Genomic DNA, 25,963 nt, shown 5'->3' with positions numbered 1-25,963 from the left:
GCTCGCCGACGTCGTCCAGGCAGGATCTCTCACAATCACACCCGGATTACCTCACACACCGCTACCTCACGCCTCCGGCCCCACACATTGTCTCCAGAGCCCGTCGCCCACCCGCTAGGCTGACACACAAAGGACCAGGCCGGGCAGAGACCCGCACCACCTCAGGGGACGGAAACGGGCCGTGGTGCCTTCTGGGAAATGTAGTCTGGACACTGGCAATCCGTGGGCGTGATGGTCTCCTTCAGTGACGGCGCGGATGAGACTCTGCTCCAGTCCCGAAGGAGCGCGCCTCCTCTCCTCTCTGCAGTGAATCCCTCTCCCCAGCGGACGCGTGGGAGCCTCCGCGGGCCGGGATCACGGCGCCCGTGCCCTGCCCGGTGCTCCCGGTCCACGCCACGCCCCGGAGGCTTCTGGGAGGGGCCGCTTTCATTTTTAAGTGCGCACGCGCCGCTGGGGGCCGCAGCACCCGCCGGTGGATGTGAAGGAACTCCGGGAGAGTCGGGGGGCAGGCGCCCCCGAGCGGAAGCACCCTGGGATAGCAGCCGGGGAGGGCGGTGCAATGGGGTAGCGGGCTCAGTCGGTCATGGGGTGCATATTCGAGGTGCCCAGAGGAAAATTAGAACTGAGGACCGTGCGGAGTTAGGCCACAGCTCGCACTTTGGGAGGGGGGAGTGGGAGGGGCGGGAGGGGCGGGGCCCAGAGCGCCGGACTGCGTGTACGTACGGAGGGGCGGAGTCTGGCGGTACTTGACCGCGTGCGTGCTGTCTGAGTGACTGCGTGCGTGAGGCCGGTGGTGGCTTGGCTTGAGGGCGGGGCCTTGCCCCCTCTAGCTGCATGCTTGAGGGGGCGGGGCCGTGCCTGGCCCTGGTGGTCCCAATAGGAAGTGCGCAGGCGCGGGGAGAACGGGGGTCTTTGCGCAGTTATCATTGTGGGCAGTTATCATTGTAGGCGTCGCCGGGGCCAGACGGGGAAGGAGGTGAGGGTGTGTTGTGTGTCTCTGTGTGGTTGTGACCCAGCGGGGTGGGGGGGTCTCCGATCCTCGCGACCACCGGGACTCTGATCAGGGCCTGCGGTGGGCTACGGTCTGGACCGTGGCGGGCGACCCGGGTCTGCAAGGTGCGAATCCCAGGATGGTGAGGGGCAGCTATCCGGGCCTGCGTGGGCGGCGGTCCAGGACCGATGGGGTGGTCGTCCCAGGATGGCGAGGGGCTGTGGTCCGGTGCTAGGATCCGGGACCAGAGGGGTGAACCATGCCTGCCAAGGGCAGTGATTTGCGCTCGATGGGGTGGTCGTTCCAGGAGGCGAGGGGCTGTGTTCCAGGCGCGCGCGAACGGGGATTATCTGGAACCCATGGGGCACGGGACCTGTATGGAGCTCTGCGTTGAGGGCGAACCTGACCTGCGTGGGCGGATTATCCCAGGCTTGCGTGGGTGGTGACTCGGGACCTGGAAGGGATCCCGCGTGGACGGGGATGAGTGCCTGCTAGGGGGCTGCTCCGGGACCTGCATCGACTGTGATAGGGGCCCGATGGGGCTGTGCAGAACCTGCGTAGGCAGTGATATGAATGAGCCCCGTGTAGGTGGTGATCCGAGACCTGCGTGGGTGGTGACAGGGGCTTGCATAGATGGTGACCTCTGCCTTATGGGCTGTGACCCTGCACCTGCGTAGGCGGTGATGCGGGTGCTGCAAAGCAAGTGATATAAACCTGCGCGGGTGGCGATATAAACCTGCGTAAACAGTAATCCTGCAAAGGGAGTTTTGTAAACCTGCGTGGGCGGTAATCCAGGTCTTGCAAAGCGAGTGATAGACGTCTGCGTGGACTGCGATATAAACCTGCGTAGGCGGTAATGCGGATACTGCAAAGGGAATGCGGATACTGCAAAGGGAATGCTAAAAACCTGCGTGGGCGGTAATCCGGGTCCTGCAAAGCGAGTGATAGACGTCTGCGTGGACTGCGATATAAACCTGCGTAGGCGGTAATCCCGATACTGCAAAGGGGGTGATAGACGCCTGCGTGGGCGGTAATCCGGGTCCTGCAAAGCGAGTGATAGACGTCTGCGTGGACTGCGATATAAACCTGCGTAGGCAGTAATGCGGAAACCGCAAAGGGAATGATAAAGACCTGCGTGGGCAGTAATCCGGGTCCTGCAAAGGGAGTGATAAGGCACCTGCGTAGCTGGTGATCCAGTCCTGAGCAGGGAGTGATACAAACCTGCGTGTGAGGTGACCGGGTCCTGCAACGGGTATGCTATAAACTTGCGTGGGCGGCAGTCGGGTCCTGTGTAGATTCCTGCCTAGGCGGTGATCCTGTCCTGTGAAGGGAGTGATAAACCGATGTAGGCGGTAATCCAGGTCCTGCAAAGGGAGTGCTATAAACCTGCGTATGCGGAATTCCAGGTCCTGCAAAGGTGTACTAGATGCCTGCGTTGGTGGTGATAGATGCCTGCGTGGCTGGGGATCCCGGACCTGCGTGGGCAGTGATGGGGGGGTATGCAAAGGGAGAGAGATTTAGAGTCTGCGTAGGCTATGATAGAAACCTGAATGGGTGGTCCATAGCCTGCGGGGAGGGGGGGGTGACGGGTGGGTGTTATCTATAAGGTACCCTGCTTGGAGAGTGATCTGCACCTGCTGGGAGGTGATCTGAGACGGAGGGAGCTCCGATCTGAGCACCTGGGGTGGTGTGCCAGTGACCAGTGTCCTGCCCTAGGCCTGCACCTGCGTTGGAGTGTGTGCCTCGGAGCATTGAGATTATGACAGTCATTTCTGCGGGATGTGTAAGTGCGGCTATATGTTTGTGGCGTCTATGTGTGAGAGAGAAAGAAATGGCGCCTGACTGTGGTGACAAAGCTGTGTCCCTAGGCTAGCCAAGCATCACCATGCATTTACATGAGAAGCAAATGCGGCAGCCCGCCCACGAATTGCTCAATGAACTAATCTCCCTGGAATGTGCTCTGGAATTGAGGATGGCAAACCTTAAGCAGGGACGTGCCGCACGCAGTCCCTGGAGAAAGACATCATGCTTGGTAAAAGCAAAGGGCCAGTGAAAAAGAAGCAAGAACCCTGGACAGCAGTGGCTGTACTGGTGGGACGAAAACAGCAACGCCTGGCAGGATGGCTCAGGGCTGGACAGTGTGTCTTTGGGTTGGCCATGTCACCCAGCAACAATAACAATCTTTGTGGGAGCAAATGTCCCGGATTTTCCTCCCACAGAGCTCCTGGGTGGGTTCAAATTGGGCCCCCCCCTTTTTTTACAGCCAAGTGCTTAATTATTGTGTTACCAGCGTCTGTGTGCTGCCTGAGAGCTTGCATTTTGTAGGAGAGACAATAAAATGGATGATGGCAATTATTTTGAGAAAATGAAGCAGGAATGTTTCTCACTATTGCTCCACACCCCCTCTTGACCCCCCCCCCAGTGATTCCTGGCAATCCCTTCATGGGAAATCTAGACATATGACTTTGAACCCCCCACCCTCCCAGCCACGAAGTGTGGGTTTCCACAGGGAGGAGGGAGATTTCTAGCCTCACTCCTGCGCCTCTGAGATTTGGGGTTCTACTGGTTTGCTGCCACCAACCCAGCCCCCACGTGACAAAATAGAGCCTCCAGGTAGGTTCGAACCCTCAGCCTTTTAGATCAGCTACTCATCACAAACCATTTAGGCCACCCAAGCTCTAAGACCTCAACTCAGGGCAGTTCCATATGACACGTTTCTGTTGGTGCGAAGCGAGAGGGGCCTCGTTACAAAGGGAGGAGAGAAGAAAATGAAGGTTCAGACTATGGCATGGGGGATCTGTCATGCGCCCCCCCCCCTGTCAGGAGTGTGTCCCCCCAAGCTTGAGAGTCACCACTCTGAGGGACCTCGGGGACAAGAGAAGGTAATTTGCAGGAAAGTGGTGGAGTAGAGTCCCCAGATGGCACAGAGAGTTCAGCGCTGGGGGCTGCTCAGCAAAAGCTCACCCAGATGAACCTCAGAAGAAAGACCTCGTCGTCCACTTCCAGAAACTCCACCCTTGAAAACCCTATCTCGGGGTCATAGTCGGCTCACAGGCAAAAAGGTGTGGATGATGGGGAAAGGGGTTGTCCTCTAAACGGACATACCTGGATTTTTAATTGCTGCTAGGTGCAGGCGCATGCGCTCAGGCGCAGCGACCCCCATGCACAACAGAAGGGGCCTGCACCATCCCCACCATTCTTCAAGTTTGAGTCCGTCTCCTGGAAGGCCGTGTTCTTCACTGACGACACGGGCAGAGTATGTGAGGGGAAGGCATCCTGGCGACAGTTCTTCCCCACAGTTAGGTGTCAGCGGTGTGCCTGGGGTGTCTGACGTCACCAGCAGCAGCAAACACCCAAGGGGAATTCCAAGGAAGCACCATCTGCCTCACCAGGAGCAAGCCTGGTCTCCTAGGGCATACTTCTCTTCCCACCCCTTCTCTCTGCTCACCCCACCCTCCCCTCCTCCCTCCTCAGATAAAAGGTGCCACACTAGCAAGGACCCGAAATTGGTATGGTGGCAAAGGGCAGTCTCGTCACGTGGCAGCGCCGTGGGTTTCTCCCTGGGCTACTAATCAGAGTCAGCAGTTCAAAACCACCAGCTGCTCCGCTGGAGACTGGAGGCTTTCAACTCCTGCAGGAAGGTCAGCCTCGGAAACCCACAGGGGCAGTTCTGCCCTGCCCTGTAGGGTCACCGTGAATCAGTCACCTTGCTGGCAGGCAGGGAGGCGTTTTGTTTGTTGTTTTTCTGTTTTGAATAAGGACTCCACAGCTCACCTAAATCGTTCCCCCCACCCCCCACCATGGCCAGCTCATCCCCAGGTGAAACTGCCCCTCACCCCAAAATGGAGAACAGCCACGTCCAGTCTCAAGATGGAGGATGCAGGGCGGGGGCGGGAGTGGGGTGGGGGGTGTCACGGCCCAGTCACGTGGACATGCAGGCCCGACCATCGCATTTGCCATACAGCCTCATTTCCACCCCATCACTGTGGGGGGCCATTCTAAGTAATTGGTCGCGCAGGCAGCTCAGGGTTGGCCGGGGAGAGCCGCACAGAGGGGGGCCTGTCCACTGTATTAAGGGCTGTTGTTCTGCTGGCTGCAGCCGCAGCCCACCAGGGAGAGGGAAGCAAGCACCAACCAGTGTCGCCCTATTACTTACATTTGTTGTCAAAGCACCCCTGCTGTCTAACCCTGCACTCCTGCAAAGCCTTGGTTTTTTTCCTGTCTCCTCCCACCCCTCCAAAAAAAGAAAGAAAATCAGTACAGGGAGGCGTCCATTATATCATTGCCTGGCCCGGGTTCCCTGATCCCTCAAGCACAGGAAAACTGCAGGCAGAGCTGTCTAAGGGGCCCGCACCGCAGTGGAGCCCCTTGGTAGCGCACACAGTTAAGCGCACCCACCCCCGCGCTGGCCACTGCAACTCTGCAGAGGGTCCTCCTGAGGCAAGCTTCCGGAAGGCCTGCGGAGCCCGCACCAGTGTCCACTAAGGAAGGGGTGGGGGTGGGCCACGTTTGTTTATGGTTTTTTTCTTAACCAGCCGAGGGTGATCGTGATCGACAGGAACCAGGTAAGACACACACAGGCGCCTCAACCCTGTGGTCGCCTGACGTTCTCTCCTGCCCAAAGGATGCGCCCGCCTTCATCTCAGAATACGCAGCCCCAGATTATGGCATGATTTTAACCTGAACTGATGGGTGGGGGGCGGGGGGCCGTGTGTGGCAACAGTGCCTACATTGAGGGGAAAGGTTGACAGAGCCATTGGTGGGAAGTGAGCGCCTGCGCTGGCCCACCCTGGCCCACGCGAAGTCGGTGCATGGGGAGTCTGAGACTTGTTCGTTATTTGTTTGTTTGTTTGTTTCCCTCTAGGATCGTGCAAAGAGTGGATGCTCTCAGCTGCAACCCAAGGACTGGAGATTTGAGTCTGCCCAGCAAAGGCACCCATCCCACCCAGGGAGACAGGCCCGTCGAGGGGATCTGCTTCTAGAAGGTCATTCTGGCGTGCGCTGGTACTCTGGGCACACAGCTGACTCCCCGGAAACCAATGACAGCCGCTCGTTGATAGGCGTGGGCTGTGAGGATGTCCCTGGGGTCTGGGGGAGGGGACCCTGGGCCTGGGGGACTGGCTGGCCCCCTGTTCACAGCCTCCCTTCAAATGGCTCGACTCTTTTTCTTTTTCAAAGGAGTGTGCTCAAATGTTAGTGTTGGTGACCAGTGGCCAGGCGCCCCTTGCGCTAGTCTCTTTTCCAAATAAACAGCTCATTGCCGTTGGTTCCCTGCGGACGCCTAGCCTAGCGACGCTACAGAGCGGCCACAGGGTTCCGGACCGTAACCCTTGACCGGAGTTAAAAGCCTCTCGCTTTTCTCCGGTTGGTGCTTTCGAACTATCCCCCTTCACGCTGTGAGCAGCTAACGTGTAGCCCACACAACAAAACCACCACCAAACTCCCTGCCCAGCTGCTAGTGGGCTTGAACTGCTGACCGCGCGGATCACAGCCCAACCTGAAACCACTCCACCACCGGTGCTCTTCTGACGTGTGGCCTGCAAGGGGGGCGGTGGGGTGCAGTGTGGTGCCTCTTCGGGACCCTGCCCTAATGCAGAATAGAAAGGCAGGGCAGGCAGGCTCACTGCGGTTGCCTAGCCAAGGGACATCCATGCTTCCCAGGGGACCGCTGCCCCGTGTGCAGTCACAGCTTGGGCGAGAAGCCCCATAAATAAGCCCATTCCCATTGAGCCAGTTCCCACTCGGGATCCAACAGGAGAGAGTTGTCCCCCCCAACCCCGCCACAAGGCCCCCAACACTGCAGGGCCTTGCTCAGACTGCTGGTGGGTGCCCCAGGCCCTTCAGTTGGCCCAGCACTCTAACCACTGCTCCCCCCTACCCCCCCACTCCCAAGGTAGCACGTGGAACGCATGCCTCGCCCTCACAGAGGATGCAGCCCGTGTGACAGGCCCTTGATAGGGGACAGAGGGGCGTGTTTGACGCAGGGCTCATGGGAAGCCAGCACTCAGTCCTGGGGTCAAACCAGTGTCCAGTCTAAAGGGCAGCCTCATCTTCCTCCCGTCGAAGCAGCTGGCGCCTCCAAACTGCTGGCCTTGCCGTTCTCAGCCTGGCGCATAACCCCCCCCCAAAAAACAAAAAACAACCAAACTCACGCCAGCGGTGAGGCTCCGACTCAGAGTGGGTGTACATCTGTTTGGAGCAGACAGCCTCCTCCTGGGCCTGCAGACCGGCTGGTGGCTTTCACCTGCTGGCCTTAATGGTTAGCACAGCGGTTCTCAAGCTTCCTGGTGCCAAGACCCTTTCATGCAGATCCTCATGTGGTGGTGACCCCCACCATACAATTATTTTTGTTGCTACTCCCTGTCATTGTTCTACTGTTATGAATCGGGAGACCCTTGTGAAAGGGTAGTTCCACCCCCAAAGGGGTCTCAACCCAGAGGTTGAGAAGCTCTGGGCTAGCATCATCACGGCAAGGGAGGCGGTGACCCTGGCAGCCACCCACCTGTGCAGCCCCGCTCTCCGAGGAAGTGGGGGAAGAAGGGGAGTGTGGCCCCTGTACCCACGTCCGTCTGTCCCGAATGCTCTCCCCATAGTGCCCCCAGGGCTCACACAACCCCTGGCTCTCCAGCCTCCCATGGGGCTCTCTGCCTGACACTGTGTTGGTCCTGGGCCCTCCCCATGTTGCTAGGTGAGGGATACATGGGGTGGGGGGAGACCAGCACTTCTCCCTTGCTCAGGAACAAACCCTTCACCCCCACCCCAGACATGAATGGAGACATGGGTCGCCTGGCCCAGAGCTGGCTGGGACTGCTGGGGGTGGGGTCCTGAAGATGCTCTGTCCTACCTGCATGGAAAAAAGGGGGTGTGTGCTGGTGTCGGGCCTGGTGTGTGCAGCTGCTTGTCCGGGATGTGTGTCCCAAGGTGTGTGTGTGTGTGTGTGTGTGTGTGTGTGTGTGGTGAAAGTATATGTCCTCGTGTAAATGGGTGTGCGCCCAGGTGAGGTGTGAGTGTGTGTCACAGGTAAGGTGGATGGGAGTTCAGGTGAGGAAAGAGAGTGTGTCCTCGTGTATATGTGTATGTGTGTCCTGTGTTGCATGGGTGTATGTGTCCAGATGAGGTGAGAGTGTATGTGGGTCCCAGGTGAGGTGAGCGTGTGTTGGCTTGCCTGCCCCCAGCCCCATCTCATGACCCCGTTTCTCCACAGCTCTCTGCTCTGTGTGTGTGTCCACCCGGAAGAAGGAAGAATGCCTGCTACCCGGGGAAAGGCCAGGTCCACGGTGAGTGCCTGACTCCTTTTTCTCACCCCAGGAGCCACTCCCCAGGCCCCCCAATCACCGTGGAGGGGGCACCCTGAGAAGAGCCCCAGGGACCCCTGTCTGCTCCATGGGCACCTGTCTGTTCACCTGTCCACGGGCAGCCAGGGCCTTGCTGGCCTTGAGAATCCCCACCACCACCCCCTGAGCCCCACCTCAGGGTCTCAGGTGCTCCGGGTAGAGCCACCTGCCAGCTACTTCTCAAAGCCACAGGGAGGATGCCGCGAGCTGGACACACAACAGGCCTGGGCACCCACCCTGGCAGGGTTGGACACCCACGCACTCACATCACTGAGGACACTCACAGGCCTGGACACATCTGGGAGCACACACATACACACACACGCACACACACACCCCTGGACACACATTCACATACCTGAGGCCACACACAGGCCTAGAGAGAGATGTGGGGAGACACACACACCTGAGGGTGCACACACACGCACACTCATACCTGGACACACATCTGGGGACGCAGACATCACTCACCTGTACACAGTCATGGGCATGGACACACACACACCTGGGTGCTTACACACATGGACATGCACACGTCAACCTCCCTGGACATCCACTCCCACATATGAGAGCACTCACAGGCCTAGCCCCCCACGAGATCCGAGCACACAGGTACTCGGGAGCTACAGGCACGCCTCGCAGATGCGTGGGTTCAACACAGGGCGCCTCGGGCGTGACTGCAGTGGTTTCCTGGCGCAGAAGAAAGCGGTGTTCAAGCTGCACTGGAGCCCGCCGAGTGTGCAAGGGTGTCACAGCAGAGTCCCCAGTGGCTCAAGAATTTCCTCCACGTGACACCCACCGCAATTCAGCACACGCTTTTGGGAAACTGGTGCCCAAAGGTGGGCTTGATGTGGGGATGCCCCCCCCCACCAGTTTATATTAAAAAACAAGGCATTCCAAGGCCAGGAAGGCAAGGCGCAGTGAAATCGAGGAGGCTTTGGTTTATGGAATAACCTCTATTGCTTTGGGATAAAAACCATTTGTCTCCCCTACCCTTCCCACAGCAGTTCCTGGTGTTCACTCGGCCCCGAGGTGAACCCTCAACCCCAACAGAGGCTCAGTGCCCTCTAAGAACCCCCTAAGGTACCTCGATGAACACCCTTGCTGGGGGTCCACTCCACCACTCCCCCAGTGACCTAGCAGGGCAAACAACGTGTGCTATTCCGTTTCAGGCCGAGGTGACCTTTGAGGACTTGGCCATCTACTTCTCCGAGGAGGAGTGGGAGCTGCTGACCCCCATTCAGAAGCTTCTGTACCAAAATGTCATGTTGGAGAACTACCAGAACCTGGTGTACCTCGGTAAGGCTCGCTCCGCGTGGCCCTGTGATGGGCTGCTGGCGGGGGACAGAGCTCCACACTCGGGATGGATGTGCTCACAGTCCAGGGTGAGCGCCGTAGCTCTAAGGGAAGGCTTGCTCTGCGGGTGATCTTCACGTGGGCTTCCTTCCCTTGTCCCCCTCAGCAATGCACCAAATTGACTCCCTGGAGTTACAGCCACCTCACATGAGTCCTGCCCCCTGACCATGGAGTTACAGCCCCCTCACACTAGACCTGCTCCCCTGTTGATAGAGTCACAGCCCCCTCACACTACTCCTGCCCCCTGATCATGGAGTCACAGCCCCTCACACTAGACCTGTCCCCCCTGACCATGGAGTTACAGCCCCCTCACACTAGACCTGCTCCCCTGTTGATAGAGTCACAGCCCCCTCACACTACTCCTGCCCCCTGATCATGGAGTCACAGCCCCTCACACTAGACCTGTCCCCCCTGACCATGGAGTTACAGCCCCCTCACATGAGTCCTGCCCACGGACCACAGAGTTACAGCCCCCTTACTCTAGACCTGCTCCCCTGATGATGGAATCACAGCCCCTTCACATTACTCCTGCCCCCTGATCATGGAGTTACAGCCCCTCACACTAGACCTGTCCCCCCTGACCATGGAGTTACAGCCCCCACACACTAGACTTGCCCCCATGACCACAGAGGCACAGCTCCTCACACTACACCTGCCCCCCTGACCACGGAGTTACAACCCCCTCACACGAGATCTGCCCCTGACCATGGAGTTAGAGTCCCCTCACACTAGTCCAGCCTCCTGATGATGGAGTTTCAGCCCCCGCACACTAGACCTGCCCCTGACCATGAAGTTACAGCCCCCTCAGACTAGTCCAGCCTACTGACCATGGAGTCACAGGCCCTCACACTAGACCTGCCCCCTAACCAGGGAGTTACAGCCCCCTCACAATAGACCTGCCCCACTGACCATGGACTTACAGCCCACACACACTAGACTGGCCCCCCATGATGATAGAGTCAAAGCCCCTCACACTAGACCTGCCCACTCACCATGGAGTTACAGCCCCTCACACTAGACCTGCCCCCTAACAATGGAGTTGCAACCCACTCACACTAGACCTGCCCCCTATGATGATGGAGTCACAGCCCCTCACACTAGACCTGCCTCCCTGACCATGGAGTTACAGCCCCTCACACTAGACCTGCCCCTGACCATGAATGTTGCAGCCCCATCACACCAACCTGCCCTCTGACCATGGAGTTATAGCCCCGCACACTAGACCTGCCTCCCTGATCATGGAGTCACAGCCCCCTCACACTAGACCTGCCCCCTGACCTTGGAGGCACAGTCCCCTCACACTAGACCTACCTCCCTGATCATGGAGTCACAGCCCCCTCACACTGGACTTAACCCCTGACCCTGGAGTCACAGCCCCCTCACACCTACCCCCTGACCATGGAGTTACAGTCCACTCACACTAGACCTGCCCCCATGATGATGGAGTCACAGCCCCCTCACACTAGACCTGCCCCCTCACCATGGAGTTATAGCCCACACACACTAGACCTGCCCCCAATGACGGAGTCACAGCCCCCTCACACTAGACCTGGCCCCTGACCATGAAGTTACAGCCCCTTCACACTAAACCTGCCCCCCATGATAATGGAGTCACAGCCCCTCACACTATTCCTGCCTCCCTGACCACGGAGTTACAGCCCCCTCACACTAGACCTGTCCCCTGACCATGGAGTTACAGCCCCCACACACAAGAACTGCCCCCCATGATGATGGAGTCACAGCCCACACACACTAGACCTGCCCCCGATTTAATGGAGTTACAGCCCCCTCAAAGTAGACCTGCCCCCTCATCATGAACTTACAGCCCCCTCACATTAGACCTTCCCCCTCACCATAGAGTTACAGCCCCCTCACATTAGACCTGCCCCCTCACCATGGAATTACAGCCCCCTCATACTAGACCTGCCCCCCTGACCATGGATTCACAGCCCCATCACACTAGACCTCTCCCCTCACCATGGAGTCACAGCCCCCTCACACTAGACCTGCCCCCTCACCATGGAGTTACAGCCCCCTCACACTAGACCTGCCCCCTCACCATGGAGTTACAGGCCCCTCACACTAGACCTGCCCCCTCACCATGGAGTTACAGCCCCCTCACACTAGACCTGCCCCCTCACCATGGAGTTACAGCCCCCTCACACTAGACCTGCCCCCTCACCATGGAGTTACAGCTCCCTCACACTAGTCTTGCCTCCTAATCATGGAGTTACAGCCCCCTCACACAAGGCCTACCCCCTAATGATGGAATTACAGCCCCCTCACACTAGTCCTGCTTTATGACCATGGAGTTACAGGCCCCTCACACTAGACCTGCCCCCCTGACCATGGAATTACAGCCCCTTCACACTAGACCTGCCTCATTGACTCTACAAAGGAAACCCATTCCTGTCCCCATTCTCACATGTGGGGTGAGGGTGTCCAATTCAATCCACAGCCACACCCCAATATCCAAAACCCCCATCCCTAGCGGTGTGCATTCTACCTGATCTGCTCGCATAAGCACCAGCCACTCCTTGTTTACCAGGCAGCTCTGCAGGGGGAAGACTCTGCACAGCTTCCAGCTCCTGCATGGAGTGTGCGATTCCATGTCCCTGGAGTCCATCTCAAGCCTTCTTTTCTATCCCTGGCCCCTCAGATCCCAGGGTCAGAATGGTCCGAGCTAGGCTGCTAACTTCAGTATCTGCGGTTCACGCCTCTAGGCGCCGCTGCAGGAGGAAGATGAGGCTTTGGCTCCTTTAAACACAGGTTTCCAGCTTCAGAATCCCACAGGGTGGTTCTGCTGGCTCTGTGCCCCTGGTGGCTTTGACCTGCTGACCATCGGCAGCTGCTCATCTCCTCTCTGCCTCGATGAATACCCAAGGTGTCCTAGGAGTGGGATTGCTGGGTCTCCGAGCAGAAGCCAGAGTGCTCCTTAGAAGCCAGGATGGCAAGACCTGGCCTCACATAGTTTCGACATGAGGTCAGGAGAGGCCAGTCCCTGGAGAAGGCAGGGAAAAGAAAACCCTCGGAGAGATGGCCAGACACCTTGGCCCCAACCATGGGCTCACGCAGAGGGACCCCTGCACGGATGGTACTGGAGCGGCCAGTGTTTCCTTTCGGGGTGCAGAGTCGCTATGAGTCGGAACTGACTCCACAGCACTTAACCCACCAGACACCAAACCAGTGCCATCGAGCCAGTTCCCGCCCACGGCAACCCTGCGGCAGAGAATCCTACTGCTCCTTAGGGTTTCTTGATGAGAACCTGCGGCCCCGTCTTTGGCTGGGGGGTTTGAACCAATGACTGGGGTTAGCAGCCCAGCGCTTAACCCACAGCCCCACCAGGGCTGAGAACATGTAGACATAGAAATCTGTCACCCCAAAATGCACAGACGGGGCCAGCAGCATCATTTTTTCCCCGGCCCTGTCATGTTCTCCTCGGGATTGGTTATAGCGCCTATCTTCTATGGATAGACACGAGATAGAGAAGAACCCCTATCAGTAGTTCCAGAGTCTGTCTGCTGGCCCTTCTCATTGTTGTCCCATCGGATCTGGTGAAGTGCCATGCCATGCCCTGCCGCCCACTGATTCCCAAGTCAATTTTCAGGATTCCTTGGGGACTGCATTGCTTTGCTCCCCTTGCTGCTCTGTGGTGCTCCTTCATGTTGCGCTTGGGGCTGGGGGGGGGGGCGGTCAGACCAGGCACAATAGCCACACTGTCCCCAGTGCTGTCCCCTGTTGCCCTGTGCATGGTCCCTGTGTCTCATGGTGGGGTCAGCCCCATGGCCCTTGGTATGCACTGGCTGCTCCAAGCAGGAATGCCACCTCCCAGGCTTGGTGGACCAGGGTGCAGTTCTCTCTCTCTCTCTCTCTCTCTCTCTCTCTCTCTCTCTCTCTCTCTCTCTCTCTCTCTCTCTCTCTCTCTCTCTCTCTCTCTCTGTTTGCTCCCCTGTGGTCCGGGCAGGCCCACCACTGTTTGTGGGCTGTATCTTCAGTGCTGTCCTCTGTAGTACATTCTACCGGAGAGGGGGCCAACCCCGAAGGCCTTTCTGTTAGTTCACTGCTTCATGCCTGTGTGTGCCCTGGGGCTTGGCGCCCCAAGTTGAGGTCTGGTCCCTTTCTCACTTTCCTGTGGAGACATGAGCAATACCCTCCTCGTGTGTGGGTGTGCTCTGTTACCCTACTCTGCACATCCTCCTTTAAAAAAATTTTTTCCCCATTTCCCTCCTCCTGGTTAGTTGGCTGCCACATACATCCCTGGGTGGCGTCAGACCCCTGCCAGAGTGCCTGGACCTCGCCCTGGGAATTGATGCATTTGGTGGCTTTCCCCCTATGCCCGTTGTGCTTTTTAAGCTTACCTCCGTGGACTCACGTTGGACTTGCCCTTTTGTGCTTGGGCAGCAGTGTTAAGAGTCCCAAAGTGGGAAAACCCAGATGTTCACCAACTGGTGAGTGTGGTGTACCTACCTATCCAGTGGGCTGTGACTGCATCTTTATGCAAATCACATGCTACATCTATTGTTTGTTGGTTGGTTTGCAAATCCCACAGTCCCCTCAAGTATTGGTTTCCCACATACTCATTCACTCTGGGTGTAATAAATGGGATAATGAATGAGGAAAAATTAGAAACATGGATACCTTGGAGTTACCAAACCAAACCCCCTGTTATTGAGTTGATTCCGATTTCTACAGGACACGGTAGAACTGCCCTTGTGAGTTTCCGAGACTGTAACTCTTTACAGGAGTAGGCAGCCTCCTCTTTGTCCAGCAGAGCAGCTGGTGGATTTGAGCTGCTGACCTCAAGGTTAGTCCCTAACACATAGCCCACTGCACCTTCAGGGCTCCAGCACATAGCAAGCCCTCCGTTAAAAACAGAAACTATAGAAACAAACACAAACCACTGTATTTGAATAAGTGCCAACTCGGAGACCCCATAGCATTGCTCCGTGGGGTTTCCAAGGCTATAAATCCTTACGGGCGCATATCCTTCTCCTTCTCCCACTGAGCAATCAGTAGATTCGAACTTCAGACTTTCCAGTTAGCAGCCGTGCACTTGACCTCTCTGCCACCAGAGCACCCAATGTGCTCCATGTAAAATCCACTGCCATTACAGCTCCGATGAAACACAACATTCCTCTGGTTCCCTGAGGCTTCCTCACCCCCCACTATCAGGAACTCAGTCCCGCCTTTCCGTCCTGGCTAAGCTGGAGCATGTACACTGGTACTGATAAGAGCTCATGACACACGGAATCCAGGACAGATAACCCCCTTAGGAACAGAATTGGGAGTAGTGATAATAGGAGGGTAGGGGGAAGGTGGGGAGAAGGGGGGAGGAACTGATCTCAACGATCGACATATAACCCCCCACCCAGGGGGACGAACAACAGAAACATGGGTGAAGGGAGACATTGGTCGGTGTAAAATATGAAAATAATAATAACTTCTGATTTATCAAGGGTTCCCGAGGGTGAGAAGGAAGGGGGGGGAGGGACAAAAGAGGAGCTGATACCAAGGACTCAAGTAGAAAGAAAATGTTTTGAAAATGATGGTGGCAACCTATGTACAGATGTGCTTGATACCATTGATGTATGGGTGGTTGTAAGAGCCCCCAATAAAATGGTCTTTAAAATAAAATCCACTGCCATCAAGCCAGTTTTGACACATAGTGAGCCCTGGAGGACTACATGTTGGGCTGCTAACCTTGTGATCATCAGTTCAAGACCACTAGCTGCACCAAGGGAGAAAGACGAGGCCTTCTAGTCCCCCATGAAGAGTTACAGTCTCAGAAATCCAGAAGGATTGTCCTACCCTGTCCTGTGTGATGACCATTGGGTTCAACGTGCTCTTTGGGAGTGAGCTATTAGTTGGCCTCCCTATTTCTATCCAAAAAAGAAAGGAATCTTCCCAAACCCAGCCACCACCTCTTGTGCCCAATCACATGTTTGACTGAACCAAACTCTGGTAAAATTGAGCCTCCACCCCCACCTAAGAAGTAGGCTGCCAGACTGGGCTTTGGCTCCCAAGGGACCCCCAACTCACGGGCACTTCTCCCTCATCCCTCTGTGCAGGACTCTCCGGTCGAAAGCCCAGCGTGATTGCTTTGCTGCAGAAAGGGCAGGCGCCCTGGCTGATGGAGACCTTGCAAAGACGCCGCCGCCCCGGTGAGTGAGAGGACAGCCTCCATGAGCTCAAGACTCCCGGGGTGATTCCCCCAGGTGGAGGATAGAAAAATCAAAACCCCTGGCTGTCCAGTCAGCTCAGACCCGGGACGACCTCACATGTGAGATGGGTGGGGTGGGGTGCTCTGTTGGGGTGTCAACCTGGAGGAAGGACAGCCAGAGTGCTCCTTGGAAGAGAGCTTCGTCTCACGTACTTTGGCTATGTTACGAGGAAGAAGCATCCCCCGGAGAAGGACATCCTGCCAGGTAAAGGGTCGGGGACAAGGACCGGCGAACCCCAGGGACATAGCAGGGAGGGTGGGGGGCAGAGGATCTGGGTTTGGATCCCAAGAGACCTACACTCAGAAGTTTGCCTCTTCACACCCTGGTGTCCCCCCTCCCCCCGTAGTCTTCCCTGCATCTCTGGTTTCATATACCTCTCTGCCCCAGGAAAGGTGTGCTCTGCCCGCAACGGAGAGCACTTCTAGGGGGAGCGCTCAAGGTGCCACAACGCCTTCCGTTCCATCAAAATAAGAAGCTATTTTCCATGCCTGTTCATTTGGGTGACCTTCCCATGACCATGACTCGGCCCCTTTTCCACTCGCTCCCTCTCTGGTTGGCCAGAGGAACTGCTAAAGGGCTGCTAAACCACAAGGTCAGCAGTTCGAAATCACCGGGGAGAAAGACGAGGCCATGTACCCCATAAAGAGTGACAGTCCCACGGGGGCCCATTCTGCCCTGTCCTGGAGGATCTCCGTGGGTCATTAGTGACTCCATGGCCTTAAGGGCATTTGGTTGGCCAAGTTGCAGGTCCCCTATGTGTTTGCTCCCTCGCCATTGTGGTCTCAGCATTGTGTACGACAGCATTGATCTTCCCCGACGAAGTGTCCAAAATAAGCCAGTCGAAGTCTCAACAGCCTCACTCTTTAATTAGTGGCTGTCACGAAATACCATGGTTTCTGATGGGACACATCGCCCACCCTCACGAGGAGCTAGGAGTCAGCCATGCTGGATAAGCCAACAGCTCAGCACCCCAACTTGGTCATCTGACTGTCTGTGACTTAGTTGCCACGATGCCTGTGGGGGATGGTATGGCAGCACGTCAGCCCGTGGCCAGTTCCTCTGGGGCTAACATCAGCCACTCCCCCAACCCTCCAATCTCCCTCACCAATTCTGACACCCACCCTTCCTCCCAAGGCATCCTCCGCTTCTCACTGGGCCCGAAAGTCATTTCAACGGCCACACAGAGCTCACGGACAGGAGTCACAGTTTATTACGAAAATGATCAGCCCATTTTAAATTTTTCCTGGTTTTTAATGCTTCCTAATCCCTTTGCAATTGAGATTTTTCTCTGGTTTGTTTGTTTGGGGTGTGTTTTCCAGTGTATGAAATTCAGGAGAGGTAAATCTACAAAGAGGAATTGGATGAATGCCTCTTGGGGGCCTGGGAGGGGAGGCGGGAGGGAAATGGAGAGCTAGTAACAAGGCGTGTAAGAAGGTAGAAAATGTTCTGGAACCGATTGTGGTGGTATTTGTGCCACTCTTTTTGATAGGGCCCGACTATTGAAGTCCGTGGTATGTGGATTATATGTCAATAAAACTCTTCTTAGAAGCGTTCCAGTGTCCTTCCCCCACCTAAGTTCCAATTTTAAAAATGGTTTAAATAAATTAAAATGTCGTGTTCTCTATTTCAAATACAAAGAACCAAGTGGAACTAAATTTAGCCATGTACCGAATGAGGCTTTCCACTCTTACAAGAGTTAGTCTTGCAGACCCGCAGGCACAGTTCTGCTCTGGCATTTCTCTGAGTCAGCACTGAGCTGTGGGTCCGTATCTGCGTGATGTCGTGAGTTTGTTTTGGGGTTTTGTTAGTTTGTGTTTTGGGTTAACCTAGTATATTCAGAATACTACCGTGTCAACACATACAATCACGCCTTATGTATGTATAGCACTTTGTTGTGTTTCCCTGTGTCTCATTGGGCTTCAAAGATGTCGCTTACCCCACCAGCCACCCCCAGTGCTTGCCCTACAAGTGGAAAGCCCAAGGCTACCCTGCATCACACATTCTCTATAAAGCCTGGCTCGTTCATTTGTTCATGATAATGTTTTGTTTGTACACACATCTATGAGTAGGCCATCGAAGAATAGTGAATTTCACTATTTTTTCATTTTCAATACTTTACTCCCCCCCCCTTGCCTCAGGACAGTAGTTCTCCACCTCCTTAATGCCGTGACTCTTTACTACAGTCCCTCATGTGGTGGTGACCCCAACCATAAAATTATTTTCGTTGCAACTTCATAACTGCCATTTTGCTACTGTTTTGAATCGTCATGTAAATATCTGATAGACACGATGTTTTTTCATTGTTACACATTTAAACACAATTACAGCATAGTGATTAATTACAAACAATATGTCATTATATATTGTGAAATATTTATGTGTTTTCCAATGGTCTTAAGCGACCCCTGTGAAAGGATCATTTGACCTCCCCTCCCCCCGCCCCCAGGGGTCTCAACCCACAGGTTGAGAACCACTGCATAGGAGAATAATAATATATAACAAAAAAGAAGACACAAATCTTTTTTGTTGTTTTTGGTTTGGGTTTTTTTAACCATTTTATTGGGGGCACATACAACTCTTATCACAATCCATACATACATCAATTGTGTAAAGCACGTTGTACATTTGTTGCCATCATCATTCTCAAAACATTTGCTCTCCACTTAAGCCCCTGGCATCAGCTCCTCATTTTTCCCGTCCCTCATGAACCCTTGATAATTTATAATTTAATATTTTGTCATATCTTACACTGTCTGATGTCTCCCTTCACCCACTTCTCTGTTGTCCGTCCCTCAGGGAGGAGGTTATATGTAGATCCTTGTAATCAGTTCCCCCGCTTTACCCTACCCTCTCCCCCACCCTCCTGATGTTGCCATTCTCACCACTGGTCCTGAGGGGATCATCTGTCCTGGATTCCCTGTGTTTCCAGATCCTATCTGTACTAGCCAGATTTTTAAGGCAGACTTGGGATCGTGATAGTTGGGTTGGGTGGAGGGGGTGGAAAGGAAGCATTTAAGAACTAGAAGAAAGTTGTATGTTTCAATGTTGCTAGACTGTACCCTGGCTGGCTTGTCTCCTCCCTGCGACCTTTCCATAAGGGGATGTCCAGTTGCCTACAGATGGGCTTTGGGTCCCCCTCTCCGCACTCCCCCTCATTCACAATGATATGATTTTTTGTTCTTTGATGCCTGATGACTGATCCCTTCAGCACCTCGTGATCACACAGGCTGGTGGGCTTCTTTCATGTGGGCTTTGTTGCTTCTGAGCTAGATGGCCGCTTGTTTATCTTCAAGCCTTTACAACCCCAGATGCTGTATCTTTTGATAGCTGAGCTCCATCTGTTTTCTTCACCACATTTGCCTATGGACCCATTTGTCTTCGGCGATTGGAAGACACATCTTAATCTGGTTTTCAGTCTTAGAAACCTCCAGGTACTTTGCCATTTACCATATATAGTCTTATAAGAAATATTCTACTTCAAGAGTTTATTCCTTTCTCATCCTATTTTGCTGAGAATTTTGTTTTCTCTGTTTTCAATGTTTAGATGAATTTTATTAACTGCCTTTTCCATGCTCCCTGATATTCTTATGCAATCATTTCTTCATTTTGTTAATCTGGTGGTTCATATTGATTTATTTTAAGATGTTAAACAAGAATAAATCAATATGCTAGTGATAAATATTTTTTTAAAATTTTAAAACATTCACCTATGGTAGAAAAAAGTTGAATTTTCCAAAGGCACATGGTCACTTTGTGTCTCGGTCACATTTTGGTCACTCACAGTAAGTATTTCCATCTTAAAATGCTGTCTTATACTTACTAGATTACAATGTAGCTTTAATCCTTCATGTGTATCGGGAGAGCAAACAGATCCATGTGGCTTAGCAGCCATATTTGTTTTACGATGGTAGCCTGGAATCAAACCCACAATCATTTCAAGGTGTGTCGAATCAGCATTTTTAAAATGAGATGTTTCATGTTCTTTTAAAAAAATTTTTTTTAGTGCTGTCTTCACAGTGCAGTATGTGTATTATTCCCATCAAACCCATAGCTGTCACCCTGATTCCAGGTCATAGTGATCCTACGGGACAGGGTTGAACTGCCCCATGGGTTTTTCTAGGTGGTAGTCTTGGCGTGTGTAAGTCACTAGGTCTTCACTCCCATGGATTCAAACCATTGACCTTTCATTTACCAGCCAAATGCTTAACCACTGCACCACCACACATCTTTATTACACTTAATGTTGTTAAGGTATCTTCAAGTCAGTTCTGATTCAGTAGAACTCTATACATCAGAATGAAATACTGCCCGGGCCCTCGCTATCCTCAAGGTTGTTCGAGGCCATTGCCACTGTCATTCTGTCAATCCATCTTGTTGGCGGTCTGTCTCTTTTTCACTGACCTCCTACTGTCCTTCTCTAGGGACTGGCCCCTCTGTCCATGTCCACAGTGGGTGAGACAAAGTCCCACCATCCTCACTTTGAAGGAACGTTTTGGCTGTACTTGTTCCAACACTTATTTGTCCATCCTGTCCGCAGTTCCTGATACGTTTAGTCTTTTTCGCTCACGCTGTAACTCACAAGGAGCCCTGGGGGTGTAGTGGTTACATTTTGAGCTGCCAACTGTAAGATGGGCAGTTAGAAACCACCAGGCATGCTACAGGATTTTCTACCCCTTAACGAGTTAAGAGTCTTGTCCGTGGGTCCTTCCTGGAGGTGACATTCAGCCAGCTGTTGCGGCCACGGTCTTTCTCACCAAGAACCATGGCCAATTTATCTGCAGCCTGGTGCAGAAGGCTCCGGTGAAGCTATGATGTTTGAAGCCCAGTCTTTAACATCTGATTATATTTGGTTTCCTATTTGAATGTTCTTGGACCATGTGTGATCAGACTACTCTTAATAAAATAGATCATTGAAACAGAGAAACAAAGAGTCACAGTGTTGGAAAATCTTCAGGGGCAGTTCTACCCTGTCCTGCAGGTTTGCTATGAGTTGGCATCAACTGGCAGTGAGTTCGGTTTTGAGTTTGGTCATTCACAGGCCTCGGTTTTTCTTTATTCTTCCTTATTCACGATCAAATTTATACCTTTCTTAGCTCATCTCGCCTCAGACCAGACACACTTCATGTTTATTGTGCCACATGTCCTAGAGTTTATATTCAGTCCACATTACCGGCAGTTACTTTAAAGTGCTTGTGCTTTCTCTTTAATAAATAATACATATCTTTTTTTTTTTTAAGTTTTAACTATTCTTTCTCTTCTTAGATCTTTTCCCTACTTTACTGAGTTGAACGTTCTCACTCTTCTAAATGTCTAAATAGTTTCAGTAGCTGTTAGGTTTGTGTGTGTGATTTGGGTGAAAGTACAGAGCCATCGAGTTTAATGAATTCAATAATTCATACGCATCTTGTTCTGTGACATTGATTGCAACCCCCACGTTGTAACTCACTGTGACCTCCTGCCTGTGTTTTCTGTTTCCATTCACCCTGCTTTCCTGCCTTCTGCGTGTCTCCCCTGGGCAGATACTACCTGCTTGATCTGGAATGGTGGACTCTTCTAAGTGGTGTGTGCAGCCCTGGTGTTACTGCTCACTAAACAAGCCTGTCCGTTTGGCTGGAAGCTGAGCCACAGGAGTAATTTCAGATCTGGGTGTGAAGGCAGTTTGGGCCACCCCCTAGGGTCCCACAGTCTTTTTCAGATACGTAAGCAGAAAGATAGGGTTTGCTACTCCCATGAAGAGTGACAGTGTCAGAAGCTCACAGATACAGTTCTACCCTGTCCTGCAGAGTTTCTCTGAGTTGGCGCCACTTGACAGCAGTGAGTTGTAAGCTAATCTTTTTTATGGTCTGAGTTTTGCTCCACATTTCCCCCCTCTCTCTCCTGTACCTTCTCTGATCTCTTTCAGAATGGCAGTCAGGCACCATCTAGTCCAGTGGTTCTCAACTTGTGGGTCACGACCGCTTTGGGAGTCAAACAACCCTTTCACAGGGGTCGTCTGATTCATAACAGTAACATGACAGTGATGAAGTAGCAACGAAAATGATTTTATGGTTGGGGGTCACGACCACATGAGGAACTGTATTAAAGAGTCGCGGGCATTAGGAAGGTTGAGAACCACTGATCCAGTTCTTCTGGTCTCAGGGTCTTGGAAGCTGAGGCACGTGTGGCACATTAGCATATTATCCCTGTGGACTAAATTATTGCATATATCTTCTTCTGATGACCAAAGACTAATAATTGCCACTTAGCTGGCCACTCACAAGATTATTAGACCCTAGCTGAAAGTTAGCAGGGTAAGATATAAAATATTGTCTTTGTTACCCAAGACCTGAGCTCTTCAGGCATTATTGATTTTAAGAATATATTTTAATTTTATAACTTTATGTGTGCCCATCGGCATCAGCCAGTTCCAGAACATTTTTATCACCCCCAATAAGATCCCTTTATTGTTTACTCCCATTCTCACCTCTAGACCCAGGCAACCATTAATCTACATCCGATAGATTTGCCTTCTCTGGACATCTTATGTAACAATGGTACATTTACCTAATAAGCTATGTAAGAAGTCAATGAGGTACAAGATGTAAAATATATCCTTTATTTTAAGACTTTGTTTATTCTTTCTCAAATTGCAAGCACTCCTAAATCCCAGTTATTACCAGTTTCTGTATTCCCACGGGTATAGCAAAACCAACCACGAATGCTAAAGAGTTCCTGTTCTGTTACTAAAGTTGGTATTGTTATGATTGTTAATGCCTCCAAGTATATTCTGGGAGTTCTTGTTTTGTTTTTTCAACACAGAGAAACAGAAACATTTTGTTTATTTATTTATGTCTTTCAGACTCAGGGTCCACATCTAAGAGAAAGAAGTCACTCCAGAAGCAGAGCAGCAAAGCTGGGCAAAGCCTTCATCAGAAGAAGAAAGTTTCCATAAGAAAGAAGGGTTACATCATTTCAGTCATATTAAAATCTGCCAAAGGACGTCCGGAGAAGGAACCTCTAAAATGTAGTGAGTGTGATAAAACCTTCAATTGGAGCTTATCTCTTCAACTTCATCAGCTCACCCATACCAGGGAGAAGCCTTACGAATGCAGTGGTTGTAAGAAGGCTTTCAAGCGAATTTCCTCCCTCCTTCTTCACCAGAGAGTCCACGCTGGGAAGAGAAGTTTTGATTGTGGTGAATGTGGAAGACACTTCAATCAAATGGCAACCCTTAATCTACATGAGAAAATTCATCATGGAAAGGGAACCTCAGACTGTGAGTTGGCAGTAAGCCAGTGCCCATCTGTGAGCATAGCTCACAAAATTCACATTGTGGAGAAGGCTCACCAGTGCAAAACATGCGGGAAAGCTTTTAATCGGATGTCATCAGCTTTGCTTCATAAGAAAATTCACAATAGAAAGAAAATCCACAAATGCCGTAAATGTGGGAAACGTTTCAGAAAGAAGTCGACCCTTCTTAACCACAAGCGAAGTCACGCTGGAAAGAAAACCCTTAAAAGCAAGAAAGCCGTAAGTCAGAGCCTAAAGCAGAAGGGGCTCTCTTTAGAGAGTCTCTACAAATGCCGGAAGTGTTTGAAATCCTTTCGTAAGGTTTCATCACTCCTGCTTCATCAGAGAGTCCACGCTTCAGAGAAATCCAACAAATGTGACAAGTGTGAGAAGGTCTTCGAGCGGCTGTCCGGCTTTATTCTACATCTGAAAATTCATAACGAGAAACTATTCAAGTGCAAAAAGTGTGATAAGATCTGCACCCGGCAAACGGCCCTGATTCAACACCAGAAAGTTCATGCGAAGAAGAAGAAGCGGATTGAATGTAAGGAATGCGGGAAGATGTTTTCGGGAATGGCGAATCTTAAAATACATAAAAATATCCATTCTGAAGAGAAACCTTTCAAGTGCAATAAATGCAGCAAGGTTTTTGGCCGCCAGTCGTTTCTGATTGAACATCAGAGAATTCATACTGGAGAAAAACCCTACCACTGTGAGGAGTGTGGAAAAGCTTTCAGCCACCGGATATCCCTCACTCGACACAAGAGGATTCACTCTGAAGATCGACCCTATGAATGCGATCAGTGTGGGAAAGCCTTCAGCCAGAGCGCACACCTTGCCCAGCACGAAAGAATTCACACTGGAGAGAAGCCGTACACATGCAAAACGTGTGGGAAGGCCTTCAGTCAGCGTACCTCCCTTATTCTGCATGAAAGGAGCCACACGGGGGAGAAGCCCTATGAGTGCCCGGAGTGTGGGAAGGCGTTTAGCAGTGGCTCCGATCTCATCCGCCATCAGAGAAGCCATTCTTCAGAGAAGCCCTATGCATGTAGCAAGTGTGGGAAGGCGTACAGTCGGAGCTCATCCCTGATTCGACATCAGAATTCACACTCTGAAGAAAAAGCCTAAGGCTGTTTTGAATCTGAAATTGAAGGCTGAGAATCCCCCCCCCCCCCCAAGAAGCAGGAATAGAGGCAAGGGAAAAGTGTATTTACAACAAGTTTTGTGTACGTATGGGATCATCTAATAAGTGCCCCCACTTTGAAAGTGTAGATGTGACTGGTGACTGGTGACCTGATGATTTGAAATCAGCTGACCTCATCACAGGTCTTCAGTCTCAAAGTAGCAAGTTTGGTAGGATTGGATCAGTCATTATGATGGAAAAGCCTTCTTTATTCGATAAAAAAAAATTACTAATGTTCTCCGTCCAGTGTAGTGTAAAAGCTATTTCATTGGTTGTGTCCAACAAAGTGGAATTGTGACATCATTTTCGCATATGGGGCTTTGAGGTTAACTTGTAACGTCACGTGAAGAGAATTTGTATCTGTTCCTCAGAGCCGTGTTAGGTGCTGTCGAGTCAGTTCTGACCCATAGCAACCCTGTGGACAGCAGAAGGAAACACTGCCTGGCCCTACGCCATCCTCACAATCATTGCTGTATCTGAGCCCATTGTTGCAGCCACTGTGTCAGTTCATCTCGTTGGGGGCCTTCCTCTTTCTCATTGACCCTCTACCAAGCATGATGTCTTTCTCCAAGGAGTGGTCCCTCCTCAGGTGTAAAGGACTTCCTGGCAAACTAGGATGCCACCGTCAGCCGACAGAACCCCGTGGGTGAAAAGAAAGAAGGATGTGTCAAGGTGGCCAAAGCAAGCGCTCACAACGCTGCGAGTCGCAAGAGTGACTCTCTTAGAGTTGCCACGAGTCCGAGGGCATATGGACTTGGTCGTGTGAAGATTCAACATGGTGGAGAGAGAGGTCAATGGAGAAAGAACCAGGAAGTACCGAAGAACGAGAAACCCAAGTGCAGGGAGAAACTTATTTGATAGTGTTTTATGTGAAAGTAAGTTGTCTATATTTATATGAATAAATACACAGGTATGCATCACTTAATGTCCCATTGGGTGATGTCTGACCACATGTATAAGCATGGACAGAGGCACCCTGGTATCTGCGTGCTAGGATACCAGACCCCCATCGTGAGTGGAAGCCCTCCTCCTGTCCAGCTGCCACCCATGGCCCAGAGCCACCCAGTCTTCAACGATGGAGGCCCAGAGCCAAACCTCGCAGCCCTTTGCTCCCTTGACTCCCATGACTTGGTACATCTGGTCCCCGAGTTTTGCCTGGTGTGGCCCTGTAGGGCCCTGATGGAAAAGTATGTAACTGGGCATCTTAGCCCTGGCTGTGGTACCTCAGCCCTCTTGGCCTGCATCATCTCCTCCTTAAACAGGTTCTTATAAAAAAGGTGGCCTTCAATGCAGCCTGCTTAGTAGAGAAGACAGTGACAGTGGGAGGAGCTTAGTGGACTGAACATTGACCCGAAGTCTGAAGTGGGAGCCAGTGTACCTGAGATTCCCCCACATCCCGCAGACATAGGTGTTGCACAAAGTCTAAATCACATAACATGGTGGACGTTAAGTGATGTGTGCCTGTATTGTTATTTTTGATGTAAGAACACTGTGATAGAATATAGATTAAAAATAACTGGATTTGTATACTTGGCTATTTTCCTGTCAAATGTTCGATATATGTAACCTCATTCAGTGCCTCTTTCTTGTGTAAAGTCTCTAAGAAATA

General features: G+C 52.3%; 1 protein-coding gene across 2 annotated transcripts; it reads left to right on the top strand.

Moving 5' to 3' along the window:
* The first annotated feature begins 808 nt into the window (after nt 1–808).
* Nucleotides 809–25,963, top strand: ZNF667 (zinc finger protein 667). 2 transcript variants are annotated; one of them, XM_075537680.1, is made up of 6 exons: nt 809–976; nt 5,856–5,976; nt 8,196–8,268; nt 9,498–9,624; nt 15,750–15,842; nt 22,741–25,963. In XM_075537680.1, exons 3-6 carry the CDS (start codon nt 8,236–8,238, stop codon nt 24,297–24,299), a joined length of 1,812 nt encoding a protein of 603 aa, XP_075393795.1. In that variant the 5' UTR covers nt 809–976; nt 5,856–5,976; nt 8,196–8,235; the 3' UTR covers nt 24,300–25,963. The 2 variants fall into 2 exon arrangements, with proteins under 2 accessions (XP_075393795.1, XP_075393796.1); XM_075537681.1 differs by lacking the exon at nt 809–976 and having other exon boundaries at nt 5,032–5,976.

Source organism: Tenrec ecaudatus, chromosome 18, assembly GCF_050624435.1.
Source record: "Tenrec ecaudatus isolate mTenEca1 chromosome 18, mTenEca1.hap1, whole genome shotgun sequence".
NCBI classification, from domain to species: domain Eukaryota; kingdom Metazoa; phylum Chordata; class Mammalia; order Afrosoricida; family Tenrecidae; genus Tenrec; species Tenrec ecaudatus.
Note: the sequence above shows the minus strand (reverse complement) of the source record. Positions and strands in the feature narration are given on the sequence as shown.